The 26,108-nt window shown below is 42.8% G+C and overlaps 2 protein-coding genes across 2 annotated transcripts in view; one reads left to right on the top strand and one right to left on the bottom strand.

The window, feature by feature from the left end:
- Positions 1 to 10,559, bottom strand: part of SYCP2L (synaptonemal complex protein 2 like) — a gene marked incomplete at its 5' end in the record, with an annotated part of 32,285 nt that extends 21,726 nt beyond the window's left edge. Inside the window, 11 exons of the mRNA XM_083518411.1 lie at positions 750 to 795; positions 3,318 to 3,370; positions 3,747 to 3,889; positions 4,913 to 4,947; positions 5,700 to 5,788; positions 5,895 to 5,980; positions 7,182 to 7,206; positions 9,053 to 9,153; positions 9,687 to 9,810; positions 9,998 to 10,132; positions 10,530 to 10,559. Coding sequence (XP_083374537.1) covers positions 750 to 795; positions 3,318 to 3,370; positions 3,747 to 3,889; positions 4,913 to 4,947; positions 5,700 to 5,788; positions 5,895 to 5,980; positions 7,182 to 7,206; positions 9,053 to 9,153; positions 9,687 to 9,810; positions 9,998 to 10,132; positions 10,530 to 10,559 — 867 coding nt within the window. The remainder of the gene's footprint in view (positions 1 to 749; positions 796 to 3,317; positions 3,371 to 3,746; positions 3,890 to 4,912; positions 4,948 to 5,699; positions 5,789 to 5,894; positions 5,981 to 7,181; positions 7,207 to 9,052; positions 9,154 to 9,686; positions 9,811 to 9,997; positions 10,133 to 10,529) is intronic.
- A 5,617-nt stretch (positions 10,560 to 16,176) lies between these two features.
- On the top strand, positions 16,177 to 22,333 carry GCM2 (glial cells missing transcription factor 2; the record flags this gene model as incomplete). Its single annotated transcript, XM_083518412.1, has 5 exons — positions 16,177 to 16,263; positions 17,455 to 17,707; positions 19,204 to 19,316; positions 20,471 to 20,596; positions 21,464 to 22,333. 5 exons carry the CDS (start codon positions 16,177 to 16,179, stop codon positions 22,331 to 22,333), a joined length of 1,449 nt encoding a protein of 482 aa, XP_083374538.1.
- Between the last annotated feature and the right edge of the window lie 3,775 nt (positions 22,334 to 26,108).

Raw genomic sequence — 26,108 nt, forward strand, 5'->3', positions numbered from 1 at the left:
TGTTCATCTTCAAGGTGTCGTCGTAAGACACTGATGTTTTTGCTGCAACTAATATGGATAGCCCTCTATAAATTGTAAATATCTTGCTTAATGGTTTAGGGAACACAAGAAACAAGCCACATACGTTACAAAGCCATGACTGTCCCCCTCTCCCTTGCACGAGTACTGCTTTGACCACCATAGGGGTCCCAACACCAATTGCCAGTGGCAGTGCTTAAGCCGTCCTTTCTCCATCTCTCCCAAAACATCCCCCCCAAAGGTGGCTTGCAAGAGAAACGAGACCACTTAGCCTTTGCTGCACATGGACAGCTGCAGTGTAAAATGCAGGTTTTCCCAAGTTAGCCAGCTTTAATATAGTTAAAGAATTAGCTGCCTAGAATAAAAAGGCACTGACAATTCAACAAGTACAGTAGTTTTTTTTCTGATTTCAGGCAGGATCAAGGACTGTTCTTGTGGTCTTTTGTGAGATAGAAGGGAGAGCCTCCTGTACATTTTAGGTCCCTGGAAAGATGAGAAGTCTAAAAACACTCGGGGAGCCTCTAAAAGGACAGGAAGCTTCTAGTTTCAGAAGTCTGCCCTCCCACTTGTAGACAGCAACCAAGACAACAATGGAGGTGGCATGCTGCTCCCCACCACCTCCCTCTCATGTATTTACACTGCTCAGATGCAGAATACCTGAAGAAGGCCATAGGAACCCTATTAAGCATTATCGAGCTTAATGCAATATCACAGCGATTTTTAAGCATTACCATGTTCGTATCAGCAACAGCAGCTTTGCATGGAACTGAGTAAACCCTGAAAAAGAACAAATTCACCACTAGGATATAGGTCTCAAATACAATCTGCTCCGACCCCTGCTTCCCCCATCTCATAGCTATGGAAATAGCTCGTCTCCCTCCAAACTTTCTCTTTCTCTACTTTCTCCCCTCTCCCTCCCCACCTTGCCCCCACCCCACATTATCTACAACAAAAAATGTCTCAAAATGACTGTCACTGATTTGTATGAAGGATGCTTAAAACAGAGACACCGAATGTACTTTTGTTACCTATGAAAAATATTTCAATAATAATAATAATCAATGCCTTTCGCAACGTTTTTATTTAAAGCAGACAATGCTACGTACAGCCCAAGCAGGTAGAAAATGCCCCACAAGCAGTGCTGGCAAGCCTGAGCATGGAAATGGATGAGTACAAACATGTCCGAGATGTGTAACCGTATGCATGCCAGGGGGTAGTCAGTTTGGTGTCCTACAAAAATGTTACTGGACTAAGATTGCTGCCACCCCTGACCACAGGGCATGCTGGCTGGGGCTGATGGGACCTGAAATCTAACAATATACAGTGGTACCTCTGGTTAAGAACTTAATTCGTTCCGGCGGTCCGTTCTTAATCTGAAACTGTTCTTAACCTGAGGTACCACTTTAGCTAATGGGGCCTCCCGCTGCCGCCGCGCCATTTCTGTTCTCATCCTGAGGTAAAGTTCTTAACCTGAGGTACTACTTCCGAGTTAGCAGAGTCTGTAACCTGAAGCGTTTGTAACCCGAAGCGTTTGTAACCCGAGGTACCACTGTATGGAGGGTGACCCGTTGACTCCCTGTGATCTACGTGCCCATGCTGTTCTCTCACAGCATCAGAAGCCGCTTAATGTACAACTGCAGTGGCAGGCCTCCAAGTTAGCAATGACCTACAGCAAGACTGAACATGAGAGGTGGTGATTGAGCCTAAGCTAGCCCATCTGTTTGGAGAACTTCAAGGCAGGTCAGCACCAGCTCACGTCAACACCATCTGCCATGGCAAACAAAGTGGGCCCGCATCTCTTCCCATGCCCCATCAGCAATTCACACTTCATTAAGTAAGGTCCTTTCCTTTCCACACTACTACCAAGGCAATCATATCAGCGTATCAAGTGAAAGAGGTTGCCAATATGGATACTTCCTGAGCCAGCGTCGCATTGGGGGACAACACTGGAATGGGAAGCAGACATGCACACATGACTTCCAGCTTCTGACGTGGCCACATAGCCCTTTCCATGCCACTGGGGAAACACCCAGCAGATTTTGACAACAATGGAATCAGGGGGGGGGGGGTTGAAAAACAAATGAATAAACCATCTCCCATCTCCTCTGAAAGAAAGTTTGCCCTTTCAAGATGTTTAGAAGCTTGAGCAAAGGGAGACTTGTATGTTGGGAAGCAGACATAACTCATAAGCAAATTTATTTCATATCTATGGCCTTAGCCTACCGTCAAATTTCAGAAATCATTCCAAGCATGTCAAATGCGCTACTTAATGTGAAAATGCCATTCAATAGCCTGAATATTCATCGTTGTTTTTTAAGTTGCTTAGAGTGTGGTGCTGATAACGCCAAGGTTGTAGGTTCGATCCCTGTATGGGAGGGATGCATATTCCAGCATTGCAGGGAGTTGGACTAGATCAGCCTTTCTCAACCTGTGGGTCCCCAGATGTTCTTGAACTACAACTCCCATCACCCCTAGCTAGCAAGGCCAGAGCTCAGGGATGATGGGAGTTGTAGTCCAACAACATCTGGGGACCCACAGGTTGAGAACCACTGGACTAGATGATCCTCAGGCTCCCTTCCATCTCTGCAATTCTATGATTCTAAGTATTAAGACGTTACTATCCAAAATGCCCAATACTGAAACCATGAAATAATATTTCTACATAATTAGCTAAACCCCACGATTGGCAGGGCCAGCTTCAAAGATGACTTCCCCCACTAAGCTGACCCAATATTTGTACATGACTAAGCCCTGTACTTTTGGGCTCAACTGGATAAGCCTTCCACAGGAAAATTCCACCCCAATGTCTCCTCCACGTGTGCATGAGCGAGATCAACCGAAAAACTCCCCATCCAGATTGTCTCCCATTTAAGTATCAAGGTGACAGCATGCTGATTCTTAGCTTTGTAACTTTTGAAGCTTTTAAGACCAACTCTGCAAACTACCATCCATTCTGAAGCTGAATTTGTATCTGACATGATCTGTACTGCTACATCTTTCTACCTCCATGCTTTCAGTGCTCAAGACTGGTGTAGTTCTGCAACATAACTTCACATGCCTAGACACTGGAATTTATGCCTTACTGGCCTGAACGGGAGAACTTGGACTCCTCGTAAGCTTGCCTCAGCAGCACCTCAGAAGGGATGTGCCTACATTGGGTGGGGAGGAAAGAGCCTGGGGCGCCCAGTTACTTCTGTGGATAAGCCCAGAAATAGAGTCGGTAAACAAAACCTGCAAAAGCCTGTGATAAATGGGTGCTCAAACACTCTCAGGTGAGCATGTTCGTGGCAAGTCCTTACCTTCTTTTATCTCCAAGTCTTTCATTCAATTTGTTAAGAAATAACCTGGAATCCTTCAAGGGGGGGGGGGGGGAGGGAAGCAAAGCAGAATGTGACAATTATTTTCAAAAATAGTTCGAATGCTAATTCCATTTTTTAAAAAAATAAACATTGCATGCTTTTCCCAGTGGCACATAAGCCACCGTACAAATGCAAAATGCGTTCAGAAGGCCTGAGTATCACAAATCAATCAGCTTCAGAGTTGTTTTAAAGACAACCAGCCATGCTTGATTTTCTTCACTGAGAATGCAACGTTAGCAGATTACATCCATTAATTCAGTGAAAAGGGAGAGAAACCAGTTGCTATACTCTTTCACACAAAAAATTCCGCTGTTGCTATACATTTGAAGATTAGCAAAAACAAGAAGCCGAAAGAACAAAAGCCCTTACTGTCTCAAAATCTCTTTCTTTGATTTCTCTAAAAGCCTTAGCAAGGTATTGATCTTCAAACCAGTTGTGAACAAGATCGTCTCTCAGCTTTTTCAACATTATCCTGAACAGGGCTTCCACAATAGCAATCTGGATATCATAGTCTGCACAAAGAAAAGAGTTCTTGAAAACAATATATTCAGTATCTTACCAAGTGATGAAAAACTTCCATCCTTCCTTGCGCTACAAGTTTAGATCAAGAACTATTCCGCTTTATATTCAGCCTTTGCCCGAGTCCATTATTCCAATATTTTAAAATGCAGCATGCTTTCCCTCCCTCCTTCCCTCCCAGGAAGTTTGATGCTATTGCTACACTATTTATCTCGCTAAAGGAAAATGTGATTTATTACTACAGTCTTATGACTTTTGCATTTCCGAGAATAGTCATGTGCAACCATTACAGGTTCATTGGCTACGACTCAACAAAGGTTTGCCACTTTTGTCCCATAAAAAACCCTTGGAATTAGAACTAGCGCCACTAATGCACCTAATTTAATTCTACTGCTAGGGAAGAGATCTCACCTTTCCAAAGAACCTACTGCTTAAAATGTTATTCATATCAAAATACTTGTTTGCACATAGCATTTCTGAAGAAGAGCTGCTTCAGATTAATTCTTGTTCTTTAGAGACAGCAGTTTAACCCATGTCTAGTCAGTATTCCCTTAACATTTTAACACAATACAGGAATAAGAAGAAGAATGGGGTGTATCAGATATTAGAGCAACTAGTGAGGGCAGGGAAGCTACAACACTCTCACCCTAGCATTCCCTGGGACTAATCAGGCCTACCAGGTCTTTGCATTTGGCCCATGAGGCTGTTTTTGCCCACCTGGCATCATCTGCGCCATTAGATGTGAGGCAAGTAAAAGTGCTTTGTAAGTCTTGATGATCAGCTGATCATCTGAGTGGGCAAAAACTGGTAAGGACATTTCACTGGGACATCAGGTGACATGTGGTTCACTCAGTTCTTAAGCAGCAGCTTAGTTTTACAGCTAACATCAGTTGAAAAGCACCACTCTACACAGGAGTTTCTGTATTCTTGGATTTTAGCACCAGATGTCTAAGGCCTCGTCGAAACAGGTACCTGGACTTTCCCCAGCCCCAACCAAGATGCTAAGTTTTTCTTACCACCAACATCCAGAATTGCTTTTGCAAGTTCTTTCCTGAAACGACATAACCCATTAATGAGCTTTAAGCCTTAGAGAGCAAGAGAGAAACAATTGGGGATTAAATATTTAGACATAAGGTATGAACAGTCAAAACCAAGAAACAAAACATGCATAACAGGAGTGGACTGAAAGGGAACTTTTGCCAAGACTGTCCAATTTAATATTTTCAAAGCAACGTGGCAGTTTAGGGCCACAGCAACCAAATGCCTTTCTCCCTAATATTCAAATGCACCATTCATCAAAGGAAGTTCTTCACTTGAAGAGTCATATGGATCTTCAGCTACAGGCACAGTGCTGTGGTATACAAAAATTTAAAACTGTTTCCATATGTTTCCCAGCAGTAACTGAAGCAGGACTATTTATGGAGTGCCCCTGTGCTCATATTCTGCTTTCTCCACACAGGCATCTGGTTGGCTACTGGACTAGATGGACCATAGGCCTGGTCCAACAGACTAGTCTTATGTTCTTAGGTAGCCAGTGATGCGTTTGGTCTAGTTGAGTCAGGGATAATGAGAGTTGTAGTCCAAAAACAGCTGCAGGACCACATAGGCTAGCCACACTGCACAAATGCAAGACATTATTGGATGCAAATGTCTCCTCATTTACTTCAGCAAAAATTCAAACTTTCTCTTAAGTAGATATAATAAGAATTTCTGGGAAAGAAGAGGGGAAAGATTCCTTCCTAGCACCTAACAGAGCACAGAAGACACACAAGGATCAAGTCCACAGGTTACAAAGATACTTACATAAGCAGACACATCTCTTCAGACCCGGCAAACTTCTTTTTCTCCTCTTTTCCGATCTTATCCAGCAGAGTGTTTAAGGTTCTCAAAGCCTTTGATACAGGAAGTGTAAGAAATATAGGAAGACAAGAATAAGTAACTAACGACTTTGTTTTACTTCCTAGAAATCATTCCACATATTCCTTGTTTGAAACTGACCTCCTGTCGAAGGAAACAGCTCACATGAGAATCAGCAGCTAGATGTCCTAAATATGGTATGAAAGACTCCAGCAACTGTTTTTTCCCTATAACAGAGAAGTTGGGAGAGAAACACACATTTGTTACCAGTTCGGCAGCAAGACCTCTAAGTTTCAAAGCAGTGCCACAGTCTCCCTTATTGGAATAGCAATCTTCCCAAATATTGTAAGTGTGACCTGCTTTTTGTAATATTGTACAGTGGTACCTCGGGTTACATACACTTCAGGTTACAGACTCTGCTAACCCAGAAATAGTACCTTGGGTTAAGAACTTTGCTTCAGGATGAGAACAGAAATCATGCTCTGGTGGCGCGGCGGCAGCAGGAGGCCCCATTAGCTAAAGTGGTGCTTCAGGTTAAGAACAGTTTCAGGTTAAGAACGGACCTCCGGAACGAATTAAGTACTTAACCCGAGGTACCACTCAGGTTTGCTTTTTGCTCCCTCATTGTAGAAGTTTAAATACCTACTGCATTTTTACTAGAGCTGTACACAGATTAGATTTTTAGCTGATCCATAATTTGCTTTTTAGTCAATTAAATATATTTGTGCATTACTGAAGTGTGTGTGACTTTCACAATACAGAAGACAACAGAAGGAAAATCCATTTCTAGTGTGTCCCCCATTCCAATTCCTTACTACAGCAAAGCATCAGAAACAAAACATCAGAAACAGACAACAGTATCCTAATCTCTCAGTCTGATTAACTGGAAGGGACCCACTAGAATGATCTAAACAGTGGTTTCCAACTGGTGGTCCGCAGACACCAGGGGGTCCGTGGCACCATTCACATAACAAAAACTACCACAGAGATATCAAAATTTTCCAAATTAGGGGGTCCATGGCTTTTGAAAAACAGGGGCTCCTCAGTACTTAGCTAATTGGAAACCACTGATCCAAAGTATTAATTAGTTGTCTAATTCAGTCTAAATAAACCTGACAGCCTCACTTCTTTTGTTTACTCCTATTCTCCACAAGGACTCAAAACAATTTAGAAAGAAAGCTCAATAAAAACATTGCATGTTTATACAGTAGTAAATCTCAATGTGTTCCATTGGATTTACTCCTGGAGAGGTATGCATAGTATTGTAGTCACAAATCATATGCATTTAACAGCCATAAATTCTCTCTACTTCAAACCACCATTTCTTTTTTTAAAATGTAATTTTTGTATTTGTCTTTTGTCATATTGCCTTGGGACTGCTCTGATAATAAATCATCATCAGATACATAAAGGTATTTAGCGACTGACCTTCAGCGTTGCTTTTGCCAATAATCTGAAAGCAAGATGTTGTGGGGATGGGAAGAGAAACAGAATGGATATAACTCAAAGGTAATACCTTATTGGCATGCATCAAAATGTAGCACATTCAAAATACTGCCCAGTTTATAAAACTTACATACCAGTACTAATATATCACAGCATTGTAAAGTGTGCTTAACCGTAATACCGGCCAGGTTCAAACAGAACAAGTTTCTGCTCCTCAACACTGAGTTTTAGACTCATCCTGAATTATTATCATTGTCATTCATGCAGTGCATTTCAACCATGTACAGATTTTCACATGCATTTTCTACATTCCCATCTTTCCATGCAGGTTTTGTAAAAAAAGTACGTAGTACGATGACAAGTTAGGGCCAACTGCTATGTACCTTGAACAACATAGGTAAAGGTAAAGGGACCCCTGACCATTAGGTCCAGTCGTGACCACTCTTGGGTTGCGGCACTCATCTCGCTCTATAGGCAGAGGGAGCCAGCGTTTCTCCGTAGACAGCTTTCGGGTCACGTGGCCAGCATGACTAAGCCGCTTCTGGCGAACCAGAGCAGTGCACGGAAACGCTGTTTACCTTCCCGCCGGAGCGGTACCTATTTATCTACTTGCACTTTCAAAATGCTCGGTAGGCAGTAACAGGGACCGAGCAATGGTAGCTCACCCCGTTGCAGGGATTCGAACCACTGACCTTCTGATCAGCAAGTCCTAGGCTCTGTGGTTTAACCCACAGTGCCACCCACATAGCTTCCAGCAAAAATTGCATGGTTGGGTCTTCACAGGAAAATCTGAAGCAGCATCCCACATTTGTCCCACAGATGTCATGGATCCCACAGATGTCATGGATGCTGGCCTCACTAGCATTGCCACTCTGTGGCGCTGGCATGGGTACTTGCTACAATGCGGATGAACCATATGGGAAGTGAACATAATGTTCCTGCAAGCACATGGGGCACTGAAAGCCCAGAAGCAACTTCCATTGTCCAGTTTGTCACTGGGAGCATTTATCAAAATCAGCCTTAGCTTGTACAACCACACCCTCCAACATTTCTCCAATAAAGAAAGGGACATCTTATTCAATAATAATAATAATAATAATAATAATACCCCACACATCCGACAGGGTTACCCCAGCCACTCTGGGCAACTTCCAACGTATATAGAAACATAATTAAACATTTTTTTAAAAGTCCCTATACATACAGATGCCTTCTAAAGGTTGTATAGTTACTTATCTCTTTGGCTCGGTGTGTGTGTGACAAAACTCCATACCCTCCAACATTTCTCTGATTAAAATAAGGACATCTTAAGGAAAAGTGGGACAATCTGGGATTAAATCAGAAACTGGTACGGCTTCTGTAAATCCAGGACTGTCCCTGGAAAACAGGAACACTTGGAGGGTCTGCACAACATCCACATGCATCTTTGCATCTTAACAGGCTCACAGGATGGCTTTCCACATTACCATGATGTCCTAGTATTGCACAAAGCTGCATCCATACGGTCCATTATAAACATACAAGGAAAGCATTAGCTTACCGCTGAGCTGGGGAACTTGTTCCTCCAGATGTTGTTGGACTACAGCTCCCATCATCCCTGACCTTTGGCTATGCTGGTTGGGACTCATGGGAGTTGGAGTCTGACAAATTCCGGCAGGCCACAGGCTCCCCCATCCCTACGTCCACGTGGGAAAAGGTCAGGTCCAAAAAGCACTTTTTCAAAATAAAGGTCACAAATGGGCATGGCTACAGGGAAAAGGGAGATTTGTGGGGTTCATAACCAGCCGCTTCGTGGCGCACAAATATGGTTGCCAAAAGGCCGCAACACAGCACGTTTGTCTCTGGTCACTTACCAAGGCAGTGTCGAAGAAGTCTTCAACAAGGTGGACCAAGAATGTACTTTCACTTGGTTCTATCAGGCTCAGAAATTCTCTGGTTCTTTCAAACCAAATGACCATGTAAAACAAACAAGACGCACACAAGCAAAGTCAAAGGAATGTCTCAAAGCTAGTTTTCTACTTACAGAAATGCAGCTAGGAGAAAGAAGACAATTATACAGCTATGGGGACCCACGAGTGTTTTCATTATACAGGGAGGGATGAAGAGCAAGATAAAAGCTGCCCATGGATATTGCCTGCCCGTCTTATGGTGGTTATTCCCAATTTATGAAACCAATTTCTTTTTTCATTGAAATAACACAAATCTTCACAGAACCATGCCTAGCTGCATAAAACAAAAAAGGAAGGTTGTCATCCTCGTCCACAAGTAACAAAATGAGGTCAAACAAACTGACTGCAAAAAAATTAAATGGTTTGGGGGGGGGAAGGGGGGGGGAGGGGAGATAATCAATCCGCAATGGAAAGGAGGGCTATTTAGAAGTTTGGTTTGGTCACCAGTTCTTAGAACAAGGAAATTTCTGTTTCATGCAGCATTAGTATGGTTTATACACAGCATAGCACTTAAACAACCATTCACGCATAGGGTTACTTATCTTTGCTATCAATCCCTCCTGAAGAAGCAAATTTACACCATCTCGAGGATCACTTCTACAATACCGCTGAATGCACTTCAACAATAGAGATACATTTGTGAACTCGTTTTTGTCCAGTTCCTAGGATGGAGGGAAATCCCGCATTACTGCATAAAGAAGCAATTCAATGGACTGAATTTTAAGAGATTAACAGTGCAGTCCTATAAATGTCTACTCGGAAGCGAGCCTCATTGAGTTCAGTGGGGCTTACTCTTCAGAAAGAAGCTACAGAATTGGAGCTGAAACAATGGAGCTTTTTCCTACTTGCCTTTTTTAGAACTTTGTCCAGTTGGTTTAACAGTTGCTTGCTGCACTTCTGAGGATAAATATCATTCCCTTGGATTATTTCTTTTATTTTCTGAAATCCTTTTCCCTTGAAGGCATCACTCAGTAATGACTCTAGCTAGAATAAAACATGCAGAAACAACTTTTTGAAAAATTTGTAGCCTCTCAGTTATGGACAGATTAGCTTTCCCACCACTGGTCTAGCCACTTCCTGGTCCATACCAGCTTTGAAAACAGAGTGAGAAATTCAGCATAGCGCTATGGAAATGGCTCCATCAGCACAAGCATTTTAGCTTGCTCCTCACTCTTCTCCCTACACTCTTCTCTGGTGCTTCTCCTGAAACACACACAAGCCAATTTGGAAGAGTGGGGGGGGGGGAGGACAATGGTGGAAGTCTTGTGTGAGCTTTTGTGAGTGGGGCTCATTTGGCCCTCAATATGCTGAAAAGATGAGTGTTTCTAAAACAAAGACATCTGATTTTAAGCTGACTGAACAATGTTGTGCACATGGTGATATTTACATAGTATTCAGATCTGTCCGGCATGTCACCATCATTTTCTCTACTCTCTTCTTCCTATACGTGAGGGGGACACACACACAATCATTTCAAACATACAAATTTTGATTAGAAATATCTCCCCAGAGCTCAAATTGTGGGCAGAAATGGCAGGGGGGGCCTTAATGGAAGCTCACTTGCCCAGCTGCTCATACTCACCAATTTTGCCCACTAGGTCCCCACCCCAAGGCCATTAGGAAAGGTAGAGGTGGTGGCCCTCTCCGCAATGCCTCCCCACCCACCTCAGTAATTCCAGTACTTATGTCGATCGCTGCAAAAAAGACTGGAGATGTCCTCCAGAAAGAGCATCAGTGAACTTGTGCCAGAATTGTTTTTAAGTGAACATAAGAAAAGCATCAATGGAAAGCCCAGAAACAGAAGCAGAGCACAGGAGCTCCTCCTCCTGCAGGGTATTTCATCTGCTATAAGCCACTCCTGGTAGTATTTGATTAAAAGATGGGGCATAGATTTTCAATGTGTCCCCAGCAGCAAAAAAAATATATCACCACCCATTTGCAGCCAAGAAAAGTCAGCCAAAATCCCAGGAAAAAAAGACCTTTGAGGCTCATTGGGTAACCCCCACCTTGAGCGTTTTGCAAGGTGACCCTCTGCATCCCCAAGAGGTTAATCTCAGGTCAGCCTAATCAGACGCATGTGTACTTGAGAAGGATCCCCCGCGGGGAGGGCCCATGGGGCACACTCTCCAAACAAAAGCCCACAACAGGCTTGCCACCCCAACTGTCATGAGCACTATGCTGGAGACCCAGTCTTTACACCAGTCAACAGAGCCCCTCCCGCGGGCCTGCAAGCGGCCCACCGACCTGATCCTGCATGGCCGGCTCCAAATCCTCCAGGAGAGGGTGGCGCGCGCGCCAAGCGCGGCCTTAATAAGCGTTCGGGCAGCGTCTGACGCGCGTTCCACGCGCAGCTGATGCTGGCACCTGCGCCCAAGGGCGTGAATTGATGGTAGCTGAGCGCGCTCGGAGCCCGATCCACTCTCCCCCCCCCCTTGCGTCGGAGGGGTTACTTTAAGAGGCGATTTCCTGAAAGGAAAGCTATGCATCCCTTCCTAGTAGGCATTGATTCCGGGGGTGCAGGGGGATTTTATTCCCTGCTGCTGCGCATATGTACCTAGGACTGGTTTATCAATTATGCGTTTAGGATGGGGACATTATTTTGTAAGTAGGAGGAACGAGAAGAGATGGAGTTCCGTGCCACGGTTGCAATCCTGTACGCTTTATAAACCCCGCCGAAAAGGAAGTCTTACTTCTGTCCCCGACTTAAAAGGGAGAGGAAGGAAGCGGGATCGCTGAGTCCCGAAAGAGTTGCGTGCCTTTCATGCTGCCTGGAAGACGAGTCTACAGAGCTGGATTTAAAGGGTCACTTCGGTAGAGGTGTTGCAAACGCAGAAGGGATTTTGCAGTACGTTTACGCAGACCTACTGGATTTAATGACTTCCTAAGTGAAGGCGTGCCTATATATGATTGAAGCCCGAAGGTTCATATTTTCTGTATCCAAGGCAGATTAAAATCTCCAATCACAAAGGAAAATTGGAATTTCATACTCCCTTGAGGGCACCACTACCAAGAACGCAGTTTATAGGGCAAGTCTAGACTTCTCTGCTCAAAAGGAAGTTCCATTGTGTTGGAGACCTTAGGATCCTGCCAAAAAATAAGCCTACCGCAACCGGATTTTTCGCCCATTATAGCCATCTTGTGAGCTTTAGGTTTAGCAATCCTATACCCGTTTCCCTTGGAGCAAACTACAGTGACGTATAGGACTGCTCTTTTACAGAGTAGCTATAAAGGATGGTAGTCAAATAAGTTTTATGCATGTTCATTAACGAGTCTACTCTGACTCGAGTAAAACTTAGTTAAATACCAACCGGCGCATGTAAAACGGTGTTGTGGATGCGTCAGGACCAGTTCAACAGGTGCCACTTATTTAGTTTTGCTTCACAATAACTATGGAGGTTAACATTAAACAAACAATAATCTATGCCTTAAAAATGTTTAGGAACATATTTCAGAAAACACGCCTCCAGGGTCATTATTTTATTCATGCTTTAAACAGACAGACAGACAGACAGACAGACAGACAGATGGAAAAGCGGCCAATGAAATAAAAACATACATTCATAAATCGGGTCTAGCATTGATAAATCCTGGTCACAAAAAATTGAAAGAATGTAACACAAAGCGAGGGAAGACAAAGGAAGAACATTGTCAATATGATTCTCGTTCCAGTACTGTAATCCGAAAATAAAATAACTGGCATTTTATTGTTTTTATTGGAGAACAAAAATCTATAAAGTTTCGCGTCATATATTTGCCAAACGGTCGAGGGGTGGCGATTTCTTTTATTATTGGCCACAACAAAACACAGTAGATCCTAGCAGTTCATAATTTTAGAACAAACTCTGTCGCAACTATTACGCTGAGTTTATTTAGCATGCTTGTTTCGGGGACAAAAATCAAATATATATATATAAAAGGCAGAATATACCCCGTGATATATTTTACCGTATTAACAGAATGATCCTTTTCTAAGAGGTTTGTGCTAGGCAGAACCAAGTCCGCTGATTGTACGCAGCCGCGTCGTCTGCTTTTGAGATTGCGCGGTAGCGGAATACTGCGCGCGTTTCCCCCCCTCAGGAGTGGATCCCATTTTCTTCATTGGGACTCACTCCCCAGCAAGCGTGTTTAGGGATCGAGACTGCGGCGGAATAAATGCGTTTTTAATTTCAGCCCTGCAGGTTTGCTAAAATACCCCAGAAGTTTGTAAAGTTTTTAGGGTATTTTAGCAAAACTGGAGGGCAGAAATTAATAACGCCTACGTTACCTGGCAGTGCCCTGCACAATGCTGAGCGTCAAACGCTGACTTTATTTAACGTGTCTCCTCAAAGGTAAGACCCACTGAGTTCTATGAGATTTACTCCCAGGTAATTGTGTATTGGATCGTCGTTTTACGTGCCAGAGAACTGGCTTAAATGTCTTCAGGATGGTATCGGCGAATAAAAGGCAAAATCGAAAGTAAAAAAAGAGAAGGCAGGAAAATATTCAGTGTGCTCAGGAGTCTAGGCTTTTGTATCTTATAGAACACAGCAGAGGTTTGTTTAATTAACTCGAAGATGTGTTACCTGCCTATCGGTTTAAAAACTGTGAACCAACTAACATCATAGGAAAAATGCAAAATCGTTATGGAACAATACTTTTCGCTGTCAGCGTGCAGAAATGGCTCCCCCCCCCTTCTCCCGGCCTGCCGCCATCGGTGTGATGGAATTTTGTCACATTGCAGAATTAACATTAGAATATTAAAGAGAGCTTTCCTTGAGTCGTTGCAAAGGATATCAAACAACAACTTTGCAGAGCCTTCCGGTTTTCCACCACTGGATATGAGAGAACCAACATGGTGTATGGTCTAATTCATGTTCTAATTCAGGCTGCAGTCCTTTCTCCACTTACCCTTACCTGACTGGGAGTAAGTCCCATGGAATTCAACAGGACTTACTTCTAAGCAGACATGGTTCGGATTGTACTTGGTCGCTTCCAACTCCAGCTGCCTTCGCTGTAGTTGTTAAGCTCCTTTGTATCTAACCATTTCAGGGACAGTGAATAATAGAATTGTAGAGTTGGAAGGGACCTCAAGGAAGCGACCTCATCTGCGCGAACCCCCTGCAATGCAGGAATCTCACCTAAAGAATCCCAGACAGATGGCCAGCCAACCTCGGTTTAAAAACCTCCAATTAATATTTCCTGTAGTTCAGCTTTTGCTCAACCTGGTGCCTCCCATCACCATCCAAAACATCTGGCGTTCTAGTCCAAAACATCTGGAGGGCGCCAGGTTGGCAAGCCTAAGCACTACTTAGATAACTATACACCCTCTTCGAGTTGAGCGCGCAGCTGAGTTAAAATCCACTCAGCGCTGGAAATCCATTCAGCAGTTCTGAGCCGACGCTGAAGCTCAACGCGGTTTTGTGGAGCGCAATTTGGAAGCTGTTTTTGGCCGAAGAGAGTGCTAAAATGCCGGAATGCGTAATGATAATCATCCTAAATTATAAGTTATTGTAGTAGTTACTGAACTGCAGTCAGGCGAACGGACTTCTTCTGAGTAAGCGGATTTCGCATTGCAGCCTCCCATTCAGAGCACACCTTTGCTGCCTTGGGGATCGGCACCCTATTGAGGGGCTTGGTTTTTTTGTTTGTTTGTTTGAATTAATTTTTTGTGCGTGCGGGGCGGAGAATACTGGATTCCTGAGCCTTCAGCTCCGGGGCTGAAGGAGAAGGAGGAGTCGCCCTCCCTCCCCCCCACGTGCTTTTAACACCTCGGAGGACAGCTATGTGGGAGGGTGAAGGTCGGGGACAAAAAAGATCCCCTTCGGGGAGTGAGAGCAGATCAGAAGCGGAGCTCGAGAGGGTAAGGGCAACAGCGGGTTCATTTCAGCACCACAAGGGACGGACAGCGGCCAAACGCAAAGGCAAGGCGAGGACGCCGCTGTTTAAGGCAGGTTGTGCAACACCCTTGATTCCCTCTCCTGTCCTGTCCTGTCTCGTCTCTCATCCTCACTTTCATCCCTTTCGGTTTGTTCTCTTTTGCCATCACTGTAGAGCAGCCTTTCTCAACCTGTGGGTCCCCATATGTTGTTGGACTACACCTCCCATCACCCCTAGCTAGCAAGGCCAGAGCTCAGGGATGATGGAAGTTGTAGTCTAACAGCATCTGGGGACCCACAGTTTGAGAACCGCTGCGTAGAGACATGGGCACCTTACAAAGGGAGGTGCTGGGGTATTTATTCATGTCTGCCTCTCCTCCAAGGAGCCCAGAGCTGCTCACATGATTTCTCCCACCCGCTGCAAATAGCAGTCCTGCGAGGTTGGCCAGTCCGATAAATAGAAACTGGCCCAGGGGCATTCAAGTAGCTTCGTGGCTGAGTAGGGATTTGGAGACTGCAGCCCTTTAACCGCCTCTCCACAGCAGCTGCTGAGGACTGTTGGGCCATGGGTGAGAATGGTGAACTGGGAGCAGAAATCATCTATATCAACTCCCACATCAACCATGAACTTGCTGCCTGGCCTTAGGAATTGCATGATTCTCTTATATTCCCCTCCCCTCCTCTTAGATGGGACATGAGGATCACTTTCCTCCATAAATGCCTGCTCAACCACTTGGAAATGTGGGACTTGCAAGGATTTCCATCCTTCAGTTTGGCAGCACCTCCCTGCCCATTGTCCTTAGCCAAGCACCTTCTCTACCACTGCTAAACTCTTCTTTATTTAAGCAAGCCTACCCAGATGTCTAAATATGATGTGATGTGCATTATAATAGGACATTTTAGTTTGTAGTGGTTTTTTTAACTACTGGTTTTATTTTGGAGAAAAGAAGGCAAATTTTAACATCTGCCTTTAATGCACATTTTATATGTTAGGTAAACCGCATAGAGGTTTACCTCTAACAGAATATTATATATATATAAATTCTGGTAAATAAATAATAAAGTAAATATAAGGTAATTATGGCCTTCTTTACAGCTTAAGGTTAATCTTTATCTCCAGATTAATCTTTACTTTTTGCTGCATCTTTTTTGTTATATTATTTACCTAGATCCATGGTTAACATGTCAAAGGACTCAGACTACACCTGCTCCTATGGGATGAAGTTAACCTGGGATATCAATGATCCCAAGTTACCACAGGTACAGTTCAAGGAGGGAGGTTTGGAAGAAACCTACTTGAATGAATTTGTGGGCTAGTTTTCTAAGGCTGCAAAACACACTTGAAAGTCAGCCTTACTGAGCTCATTGGGGCTTTTTCTTGAGTTGGTGTGTATAGGATGGCCCTGTACACCCCAACAAAGCACACCCCCAACAACAACAACAATTTATTATTTATACCCCGCCCATCTGGCTGGGCTTCCCCAGCCACTCTGGGCAGCTTCCAAAAGAATATTAAAATACTGTGATACATCAAACATTAAAAGCTTCCCTAAACAGGGCCGCCTTCAGATGTCTTCTAAAAGTCTGGTAGTTGTTGTTCTCTTTGACATCTGGTGGGAGGGCGTTCCACAGGGCGGGCGCCACCGAGAAGGCCCTCTGCCTGGTTCCCTGTAACTTGGCTTTTCGCAGTGAGGGAACCGCCAGAAGGCCCTCGGTGCTGGACCTCACTGTATCTTTGTAGGATGCTCCTGCAACAGCAAACAAGCAATAATGGTATGATGGCTGATCTATAGGCAATTGCTAGGAGTGGTGCAGAGGTGTTTCTGTTCTTGTTCTCCCTCTTACTTTGTAGATCCAGCTGGATATTTGCTCCAGAAGAAGAGAAGGGGAGCAAAGCACCCCTGAAAATTAAAAACAGGAGAGGACTACAAAACAATATTGTATATGTGTGTGCTTGTGCCAATGGAGTTATATTAGCTGCTCATTTCTATTTAAAAATATTCTCCACTGAAGCACATTTTTTTTTGGGGGGGGAATACATAGCTTGAATAATAAAGCCCATAGAGGAGAATTGCATTGTTCATCACCAATAAAGTCACAAGGAAACTGCATTAGCTGCTTGAGCCTGTGACATTTGCACATTTACAAGCCCACAATTATAAATCTAACTGATTTCAATGGAATGTGCAGACTTGCAGCATTAATCTGGGATCTAAGTGTGGAGCTGAACTGGACACGGTTTTGGGAAGTTGCTGTCATGGTGGATCTTCACATGTGCGTTTGAGCCGCTGCTTGCATTATTTTCTTAATACATTGTGTGTGTGTGTGTGTGTGTGTGTGTGTGTGTGTAGAAATGATAAAGGCCCAGACTGGTTTTCACCTTAATGAGATGCTTTGCTAATATAGCCTCCATCTGTTCCTCTTTCTCTCCTCCCTTTGCCGCTGATGCAGGAGCCCAAGCACTTTGATTCCTTCCAGGAGTGGCCTGATGGCTATTTGCGGTTTATCTACTCCAACGAGGATAAAAACGCACAGCGCCACCTCAGCGGGTGGGCCATGCGCAACACCAATAACCACAACTGCCAGATCCTCAAGAAGTCCTGCCTCGGTGTGGTGGCATGTGCCGGGGACTGCACCCTGTTGGATGGGGCCAAGCTGCAGCTCCGGCCTGCCATATGCGACAAGGCTCGCCAGAAGCAGCAAAGTGAGAGAATTGTGATGGGGGAAGCCACCCAACGGCTGTTGCATCTTGCTCTGATTTGGGAGCCTTAGGGGACCTTTGTGGAGTTTACAGCAGAGAGTTCAGTCGAATGGCATCCCCAGGGAGATACACCTGGCATCCATGCTATAACATTATTGATGCCAGGTTAAAGTCTTCTTATTTGCAGAGGCATTTTAGATGGTGGCATTTTTAGCTGGTTGGACAGCTTCATTCCTCTTAATTTTATTGTGCTGGTTTTTGTTATAACATTTCTGCCATTTTAAATTTCTTTGTGTATCGCTTTGGAATGTATTTTCAGATGAAAGGTGGGTTATGTAAAAAGTCAAGGAAAATCTGTCCAGGAGATTTCAAGCCTCAACACAGCTCCCTTAAATATTTTCTCGGTGTTTTTAAAAGTACAGTGGTGCCTTGGAAGTCAAACGGAATCCATACTGGAAGTCCATTCGACTTCCAAAAAGTTCGGAAGCCAAAGCACAGCTTCTGATTGGCTGCAGGAAGCTCCTGCAACCAATCGGAAGCCCTGGAAGCCCTGTTGGATGTCCGGCATCCCAAAAAAGTTCAAAACCCGGAACACTCACTTCCAGTTTTCAATCGTTCGGGAGCCAAAACATTTGGCAACTAAGCCGTTGGAGATCCAAGGTACAACTGTAGAGTCCTTTTAGAGAATATTGTTTTGGCACTCATGGGATGATGTTTTGAAGTGATCCTGTAACAGCAAACCACTTTTCTATTTAAAAATTACCCTGGAATTTCCATCACTTTCCAAGGAATTTATCTGAGGAATCCAAGGAAGACCCAACAGTAATCTTGAATCTGTGAGTAACAACCAACAGGAATCAAATATCTGCTTTCAATACCATCCCTAGAAACTTTTCTTTCTGCATTGTACTTATAGGATCACTTTTGTCTCATGGATGTCAAAAATCATGTTCTAAGCATCCTGCAAATGCCAAAGATATCTGAGCCAGCTCTAGGAGACCTACCTTTCATTCTGGCAACCGTGAGCACTTGCAATTAATAGGGTTTCAAGCATCTTTAAACCAAAGTCACCGTTGTTATTATACACCATCCTACTAATGTATTTCTGTGCAAAGTAAATTTACGATCGTGTCATTCCACCCTGCCTGTAGGACTTCCCCTTCCGGGTTGTTGGGGGGAAGTAGGCAATATTGCTGGAGTGGCAAGTGTTGACACACAAACCAATGGAAAGCTCCTGGAATGGTACAGAGGGGAGGAGTTGGTGGTGAGTTCAATTTTGGAGAGTAAATAAAATGTGGAAGGCTATCAGATTCATAAATCATTTTATGTTACAAGCAACATCAGTTCTGAAGAGGTTTGTACTTTAGAGGTTCTAAGTTAATAATTCCACCATTTATCAAATCTACTTCAAAAATAATTCTGCCTGGAGATTTTAATACAGATGGTTAAATCTGACTTCCCTTTACATCACTTTAACCTATTATCCCTCTGTCTCACAGAAAAACTTTGTCCAAACTGCAATTCAGCTCTTGAATTAATTCCTTGCCGGGGGCACAGCGGCTACCCAGTAACTAACTTCTGGAGACATGAAGGCAAAGCAATATTTTTCCAGGTAAAATATAAATAGTGCTTTTGGATTTTGAGCAGCTTGTGGTTTTTTTACTCTTCAGTGATTTGGAATTTGTGGATGGAAAATCGATGATTGTATTTCTGCACCACATAGAACGAATTCGTACTGGAATTGCTTGTGATAATCACCTGTACTCACCCTTTTCATTTTTTTAGTGCTTTTGAATGAAATTAATTATGTTGCACTCACTGAGGGTCTGCAGCAATAGCCTGGCATTGATAAGATGGCAGGCCATGTAACTTTTGATTCTTTGATATATTGAATATTGACATAATTCCAAAGCCATTGATTTAGAGGTCCAAAAACATGGTGGCTGGAATCCAATTAATTATATGAACAATTTATGCCCCAAGGACTTTGAAGCTAAATTGTCGCCCCAAGGTTTCATGGCAAACTTTTTTGAAGTGGAAGGACATTTCAAAGAGTTTGTCATCATATGGCACGATGGGTATGCCTCAACTCTTTGGCATGTCCAAAGCAGCTCTCTGGGTCCTTTCCTATGTTTGATCCAGCATTCACTACTTATTTCATTTTTTTATTCATTCTCAATATTTATAGACCACTTTTTACCGTAAATGGTCTCAAAGCAGTTTACAAATCAATCAATAGAACAATTCACTAATCAAATAATATGGTGTTTAAATCAATAGAAGCCACATAGGCCAAATACAACTTACTTAAAATGCCTGCTGGGATGCAAAGCTCTTCCCCAGGTGCCTGCGGCTCAACAGAGGGGTGCCTGATCTCAGCTTGGTACTACAGAGTTAGGCCTGAATGCACAAGTCCTGGTGAAAAGTCTCCAGAGGAGACTACCAACACTCACGTTCATCAGTTTCTCTGGTTCGTTTCAATGAGGCTTGCACAACAAAAGTTGTCATCATTTTTTATAAATGATACAAACTTCAATCCACAGACGTTAACAAAACTCCAGATAGATTAAAAAGCAATTTCTTGTTACAAGGTCAGACTTTTAAATGTTCCTGACCATGGCTTTCAACAGAAGAAAATGACCTTCATACCATATTAAACTGGTTATAAGATCACTCCAAATTAACTAGTTTATGGATGGGTTGAAATGTCTCTATGCTCATATGTTTCCTGTAACTAAGAACATTCACGTGTCCGTATTTCTCCAGGCCAAGGGAATACATGACCACCCTAGACCAGAGAGTAAATCAGAAACAGAGATCCGAAGAAGTGCCCTTAAAAAGCAAACACCACCTTCTCATTCATCTCAGAAAAAAAGGCTTCTGGATTTTCAGGTAACTATAAGGTTGCAGAACAACAGAGAGCTTTGTGGCAACTTAAAGACTAACAAATTTATCCAGGCATAAGTGTTTGCGAGTTGCAGTGCATGGGGATAGACAGGCAGTTACCCAGCCACTATGTCCATCTGCTTCACTCCTCACCTTTGGCAAAGCAGGGAAGTGGTGTGTGTGTGTGTGTGTGTGTGTGTGTGTGTGTGTGTGTGTGTGTCCAGCGCTAGCAAGAGCAGCAATATCTGTTGCAAGGGCTGGGGGGTTGTCTAATTTGTAGGGGCGGGGAGCAATGCTAGTGTGGAGGCAGTGATGCAGGAACATCACATACCGTATTTTTTGCACCATAACACTCACTTTTTTCCTCCTAGAAAGTAAGGGGAAATGTCTGTGCATGTTATGGAGGAAATGCCTACGGGTGGCATGCCTACGGATTTTCCTCCTCTAAAAACTACGTGTGTGTTATGGTCGGGTGCGTGTGATAGAGCGAAAAATACGGTAATAATTTATGAAGTAGGAGGTGCAGATAGCCCACTTCAAAATCAGTACAATTTCACTTCAATCCCATCAGTGGGTTGCTGCTGCATACATCCACAGCAAAAGACCTGTCTGGAGATGCCCTAGGCTTGAAATAAACCAATAAAATTATCCAACAAATGTTTATGGTGATTCCAAGATGTGTACAGAACATCAGCACTAGATCCAGGTGTTTCTGATGTCAAATAGCCATTTGAAGCCATCTCTGATGCTTCATTTGAAAAACCTGAGCAAAATTAATTTGAACCACAACTGGCAACAACTGAAATAGCCATTTGCCATATTTCATTGGTGCATGCAGCCATTTCTCCTGAAGTCTTTTTATTTTCTCATCAGACAGGAATGTGTTTTGAGAACAGCAGTCACTTTCATTATATTCATCATCTGGGATGTGAAGAAGGATCAGAAAAAATCAACATAATTACAGATACCGGCTTGCCACTCCTAGCTCAGCCTCACCATTTATTTCAAAATATAGAACCTTACAACATTACCTACGATGCAGCCAGCTTTCAAGAGGATGTGTTATCACCGCTTCAGAAGCGTTCGAGCCCCAAAATCTATACATCTAAACCAACTTGTGGCTATGAATGCTCATTTCCTGGTTACATCAGTTCCAGTCTGTATGCATTTCACAAAGATCCAATGGATATTCCAGGGGATGCTGACCATGTTGTGTTGAATGGACTTCAGTACCATGTAAATTCACTAAATGCCCATGAAAAGAACTTTGATGGCACCCATAAACATCATGGACTAAAACAGGCCTTAGCTGAAACTAACTACAGTGATGGATCGAGTCAAATCAATGTTAACCATCCCCATTACTGTGAAGAATATGCTTGCAGATATAGCAGTCATTCCTCTTTGGAAGGCCCACCTTTGCAAACTGTTATAACCACAACTACTAAGATGTCCCTTGAAGGCTACAAGCCTCCTGTGAAGTACGATGACAATTTATATGATCCAAAAGATCTTATGAGTTGTTCCTTGGCAGAAAGCATTTCAGGGAATGTCTGTCGAGAGATAAGCCTTCAAGATGACTGGGGAATGGGCAAACCAAATGAGATTGGTGAGCATTTTCTGACAATTGATAAGGAGGAGCATATAGCATCAGTGAATGAATGCCAGGATAGTACTGATGCAGGAAAAGTTTATACTGGATATGAAGGACAAACATTCCAATTTGAGAATACTGAATACTAAGCCTCAGGTGTGGCAAGATTTGTGTACACACACACACACACAGAGAGAGAGAGAGAAGATAAGGGTTTTTGTTTTTTTAACCAATAGATTATAAAATATTTTGTGGGAAATCTGTTGGGAGATTTGATCAACACTGTGGCTCATGTTATTCATTCTAAACATAACATTAAAGTCACAATGTAGAAACCACACAGCAGTTAAGTCATGGCTAGGTTAAAGGGTGATGCAATGTCAGTCATACCAGAGGTCCACTGAAATCTGAAAATGACTTTGTTGGATATCATCTAAAGATTTGCAAGAATTTAAGCTGTTGGCGTATACAATACGTACAGTACCAGAATTATATAGGCTCAAAATGCTGTTGTAAACTTTGGTATTTTACTCAAAATCACTCCAGCTTAAAGTATTGTGAGTGCAGATCACTGAGAACATCAGCTGTGCATGCTCAATGGAAACACATGGATACTGCATGAGTGAACAGCGAACCTCTATTCTTTTTAATCTGTCGTGCACATGATAAATTATCAGTATGTGTGTGCCCTTCGTAGTGATATTATTTCACATTAGCTCATTGTGTGGTTATGGTTAGGTTTTGAAGTAAGGATGGGGAACCTATATGGCTCTTCAGATGTCGCTGGACTTTAAATTCCATCATCCCCAACCAGCAGGGACAATGGTCTGTGTTTATGGGAGACAAAGTCCAACAAAATCTAGAGGACCACATGCTCCACATCCCTGTTGAAAGTACCTATTCAGTCTTTATGGCAGCATAAAATGCTATCAAAATGTGACTCTTTAAAGGCTGAAAAACCACCAACCAACAAGTAATAAACAAAATCACCTTCAAAAATCAATTTATTAAGCTATTATGTCAAACATTAATTTGAAGACATAAGATGAAAATCAAACAATTTTATTTATTTTAGTTATTGCATTTTTATACAGCCCTTCATCTCAATACATGATGATATTTTATGAACTTGAATCAGTTTTATTTTAGTTTTTTTAATCACTTCCAACCCTACAATTCTCTGATTCTAAGCACACATCACTATACGTAATTTTCATGGAACAGAATTTGTGTTCCTGGAGGGCTGAATTTCACTGCAGCAACAACAATGCTGGAGAACTATATTTCACTGCAACAACAAATATTCCAATCAGTTTCGTCAATGAAAACTACAAAATGAAACTAACATAAAGAACAGCCCTCATTCACTGCACGGGCCGGAAAGCTCAGCTGGGTAGAGTGTGGTGCTTATAATGCCATGGTTGCAGGTTTAATCCCTTATAGGACAGCTGCGTGTTCCTGTGTTGCACAGGGTTGGACTCAGGGTCCCTTCAAACTTCACAATTCTATGATTAGATAATATTTTTTCAGCAGAATGGCGAAAGGAAGCTTGCAAGGCTTGTAATATCCATTTCAATAGCCTGTGGTCCTGCAGATGTTGCTGTACTCTTCCGTCAGCCAATATGGCCAGCGATCTGGGATTACAGGAGTTATAGTCCAACAACATGCAGAGTCTCATAGGTTCCCCAGCACTCTTTAAAAGCACCTTTTCATGAATCAAAAAAACAGAAGCAGTGATAGTGGAACTATTTCAACACGTATACAAGTGCCACCTAGATCTCCAGGTTGTGTAAGGTTAGCTCACACGACCATATTTCTCATAAGGAAGCTTGGTTGCAGGAAAACTATTCTTCTTGATCCATACAGTACTCATGAATGGGAAGCTAGTTTAGCAGGTGAGATTAAAACAGTAAAATGAATTTGGGCACATTTTCGTGCATCATGAAGTATGGAACGGACAGAAACTTTCTTTGCAGAGTGCCTGAAAATATTTACCTGTTGCTCCTCTATGGGTTGTCATTTCCCTACAACAAATACCTTTTACAAGATCTACTGATCCAGTGGTTATCATCTTGGTAGTAAGTCAGACTTGGACTGGAAAGACTGGGGCTCAAAGCCCCACTTGCCATAAAGCTCACTGGACCTATTACACCATCCCTGAGCCTATATCACAGGGGTAATTGTAAGGATAACATGGGATTGCACTCATGCATGTGCCACCCTGAGGTCACTGCAGGAAAGGTTGGAATAGAAATGTGAGAAAAATAATACAGTATATTGATCTCATCCGTACCACATTCACAACAGACAGATTCTCAGAGCAGCCTTTGTCCTTCGCGTATTCATTGAAAGCTTGTTTTCTTTGCTGTTTATTTTCCCTTCTAATTAATACAGATAATTGCATTATCAGAATTGTTCAGTAGCAGCTGCTATGTAGTTAAGAGGCTCCTAAAATAAAATTAAACATCTTCAATTGTGTCTCGTTTTTATGTGGTAGCCCAAATCAGTTTGAAACCGTTTTTAAAGAACATGGCTTAGTGCTATGGAAGTGGGCACTGGAATGTGGCCTAATGTTCCTTGCTTTGTGGAATCTGCACTGCTATTGCAACCGTTATTTCTCAGCTAGAAGCAACCGTGAAGACAGTAAAGAACTTGGCCTGTATTGACCATGACATTGCTAGTCCTCCCCAACACTTGCATGTGGCCCTCAGAAGGTTACCCCAGAGGGGATGGTGGCCCTCAGCCTAAAGAAGGCCCCTTCCCTTACCCTTGAGCTAAGAGTGCTACACTAGGCGAGACCCAGGTTCAAATTCTCCCTCGGATATCAGTTCACTAGGCAACCTTGGGCGAGTCACACAGTCTAGCCAATATGTCACGAGACTGAAGGGAAGGCGGCAGAACCACACGCAGCTCCTGGAGATCCTTAGAGGAAACGTAGGATACGGAATAAATTCAAACTAAACAATGAATTTATTTATTAACTTGGTAGGGGAATATGCCTGAAGTCCATTTCAAAAAGTTATATTCAGATAAAATAGGAGCCAACTTGGGTGCCCCATAACACGAACATGGCGAAATGTAAAATAAGTCAGGGAGCAGGTGCGTTTGGATGTTGTCGTTTCCAGCTTCTTTTGTAAAAATGCAAACTGTGTTGCTCTTCATGGATCTTTTAGCTCTTGCCTATTATCTTTCATTTCATTTCCTGGTTCACAGCAAGAGCAAGGCACACTGCTGCTGTTATGTCTGTGGGGCAAAATGACGTGCTAACTGATCGGCACATGTTGTTGATCCCATTGCTTTGGGAAACAACTGGCAGCTTGTTCTTCTAAGGTCAAACTGACCTATTATCTATGAAACCTAAGAACTGCTATCAAAGAACAACATCAAAAAGCAACTGTGTGATAGATAATCCATGAAGAGCAACACAGGCATGTGCAGTAAACATGATCACACAAGCTCAAATACACCAACATCATATTTATTTATTCTTAATGCTAAGCTTGCTAAAGAACTACTGCCCAATGCCTTTGCTACTTAAAGATTAAGCATCAATAATAATTCTTCTTGTCAGAGGCTGACCACTATAGATATGATGGTGGAATACATGATATCGTTAAGTGCATTTACAGTGGTGCCCCGCAAGACGAAATTAATTCGTTCCGCAATTTTTGTCGTCTAGTGAATTTTTCGTCTTGCGAAGCACGAAATCCCATAGGAATGCATTGAAAATCAATTAATGCATTCCTATGGTCAAAAAAAGTCCAAACAAAGCCAAATTTGGTACAACAACAGTTTATTAACTGCTCTTTAAAGTCACACATACTGTAAAGAGCAGTTCAAAAATTTAAGGGAAAATAAATTAACTTTATAAACAAAACATGTCTTTGTTTTTAGTCAAAGAAAAAAGTCGCGAGACGTTTTCGT

The sequence above is a fragment of the Podarcis liolepis genome (genome assembly GCF_965112155.1).
Source record: "Podarcis liolepis genome assembly, chromosome: 8".
Lineage (NCBI taxonomy): Eukaryota > Metazoa > Chordata > Lepidosauria > Squamata > Lacertidae > Podarcis > Podarcis liolepis.